General features: G+C 63.6%; 1 protein-coding gene across 1 annotated transcript in view; it reads left to right on the top strand.

The window, feature by feature from the left end:
* ABHD12B (abhydrolase domain containing 12B) overlaps window positions 1–1,760 on the top strand; it is a gene marked incomplete at its 5' end in the record, with an annotated part of 4,021 nt that extends 2,261 nt beyond the window's left edge. Inside the window, 5 exons of the mRNA XM_010138226.1 lie at window positions 138–188; window positions 380–452; window positions 767–849; window positions 1,394–1,472; window positions 1,632–1,760. Coding sequence (XP_010136528.1) covers window positions 138–188; window positions 380–452; window positions 767–849; window positions 1,394–1,472; window positions 1,632–1,760 — 415 coding nt within the window. The remainder of the gene's footprint in view (window positions 1–137; window positions 189–379; window positions 453–766; window positions 850–1,393; window positions 1,473–1,631) is intronic.
* Between the last annotated feature and the right edge of the window lie 587 nt (window positions 1,761–2,347).

Genomic DNA, 2,347 nt, shown 5'->3' with positions numbered 1-2,347 from the left:
GCAAGGGGTTGGAGCCGCTCCTTGAGGGAGGCACCTGCAAAGCAAAACCCAAGTGGCACGGGGGGGGGCTGGGGGTGCTGTGCACCCTGCCGGGATGTCGTGGCTGAGCCCCCTCACTGTCACCTCTCTTCTCGCAGGATTGCCACGAACGTGGCAAGGAAACTGCAGGAGGAGCGAGGTAAGGGCCAGCTGGGTTGTCCCCGCGGGGCCAGAGAGGAGCTGGGGAGCCCTGTCACTCCCCGCTCGAGCACCAGGCTCAGCCTCGTGGTGGGGACCAGTGGCCGTCCCCAGCCTCCTTAGCGGGACAGGGGCATCTTGGCCTCCTGGCTGCTGCCTGGGACAGGATCCCGGGGTGGGGGGACACACCCCCCACCCCCAGCGTTGATGCCGTGGTCCTGGAGTCGCCCTACACCAACATCCGTGAGGCAGCCGCCCACGTCCCCATCACCATGGTGAGGCCGGGGGCTCTGCCCGTGGGGGTCCCCCAGCCCTGGCTCCCCACCGCGGGGGAAGGGTGCAGCAATCAAAGCCACCGCTCAGCACCTCCCCACCTCTCTCTGCGGCAGATCTACCGCCTCTTCCCCGTGCCGTGGTCCTGGAGTCGCCCTACACCAACATCCGTGAGGCAGCCGCCCACGTCCCCATCACCATGGTGAGGCCGGGGGCTCTGCCCGTGGGGGTCCCCCAGCCCTGGCTCCCCACCGCGGGGGAAGGGTGCAGCAATCAAAGCCACCGCTCAGCACCTCCCCACCTCTCTCTGCGGCAGATCTACCGCCTCTTCCCCGGTTTTGGGTACCTCATCCTGGACTCGCTGGCCCTGGGCAACATGTTCTTCCGCAGCGATGAGAAGTGAGTGCCGGGTGGGAAGGGGCGCAGCAGACCCCGTGGGGCTGCTGCTAGCACCTCCTGGCTGAGGAGAGGTGGGCTGGACGCGTCACGCCGTGAAATCCCTGCACTCTTGTTTGTGTTTGCCCGGCTTACTCATGCTTTAAAAGTGGTGTTTTATTTGTAGAACTTCAGATATCAATATTACTATGGAGCAAAGTCCGCCAGACACCATCCTTTTTTTTTTCGGAGCATTATGAGCTCGAGCCCCACCCACATTGCAGCACCCACACCCCGTGGCAGCAGGGTCCTTCCCCCTCCCTGTCTGTGGGTGCCTCTGCCAAAAGCCAGCCGGTTCATGGGTGCTTCTGAAGCCCGAGCACCCCGTGCTGGGGGTTGTAGGTTATTATGAGCATCACCCCGGGGTGGTCCAGCTGCCCTTTGCCACCCATGGGCTGGGATGCAGTGCTGGGAGGGGGTTGGGGGTGGAGTTTGGCAGCACCCAGGGAGGCTCCCACGGGGCTGTTGCTCTGGGGTGACTCCTGGGCGCTGTGCTTGCTGCCCGCAGCGTGAAGGTGCTGGCCTGCCCGCTCCTCATCCTGCACGCAGAAGATGATGATGTGCTGCCTGCATCCGAGGGTCGCAAGGTGGGGACCACCATCAGGTTTCGATGGGGGTGGGCGCTGGTTTAGCCTGTTTTGGGGGGGGCTGAAGGGGAGGGAGAAGGGGTGACCAGTCCCAGGGTGCCAGGAGGGGGTTTGGGGTCCCCCGTGCATGCCGCTAACCATGCTCCCACCCTGCGGCAGCTCTTCGAGATGGCTCAGAGTGCCTACAAGGACAAAACCAAGGTGAAGTTCATCACCTTTCCTGAAAAGCTGGGCCTGGGCCATGACTACATCTCGTTTAACCCGGAGCTGCCTGCCCTGGTGAAGTAAGTGCCAGAAATGGGGGGGTTGGGCACAGAGACAGCCTTGACCTCTTCTTGCACGTGTGCATCCCCCGCTGCCGCAACCATGCAGGTGCCTCTCCCTGCTCCTTCCCCGCCCTACGGTGTTTGCCGGCACCAGGTTTTGAGCTCCAGTCACTGAGCCTGTCCTCAAGGTGTCACAGGGAGGTGACACCCAGCTCCTCTTTGCCCTGGGAGCAGGGACGGATCTTTGCTCCAAGCCCAGCTCAGACCCACATCCCGGGATCAGAGAATCACAGGTTGGGAAGGACCTTTAAGATCTGCGCTGCCAGGTCCCCCCTGCCCCCTGTCCCGCAGCAGCACCTCCACACGGCTGGGAAACCCCTCCAGGGATGGGGACTCCACCACTGCCCTGGGCAGCCTGGGACACCCTGCACAACCCCAACGGGACAGAAATGGCTCCTCAGGGACAACCTCAACCTCCCCTGGAGCAACTGGAGGCCGGTTCCTCTCGTCCTGTTACTTGTTCCTGGGGAGAAGAGACCGAACTCCCCCCTCGCTGCACCCTCCCGTCAGGGAGTTGTCAGAGCCAGAAGGTCTCCCCGGAGCCTCCTT

Source organism: Buceros rhinoceros, unplaced genomic scaffold, assembly GCF_000710305.1.
Source record: "Buceros rhinoceros silvestris isolate BGI_N320 unplaced genomic scaffold, ASM71030v1 scaffold20596, whole genome shotgun sequence".
In the NCBI taxonomy this organism is placed as follows: domain Eukaryota; kingdom Metazoa; phylum Chordata; class Aves; order Bucerotiformes; family Bucerotidae; genus Buceros; species Buceros rhinoceros.
The sequence above is the reverse complement of the archived record's forward strand: the minus strand, read 5'-3'. Positions and strand labels throughout refer to the sequence as shown.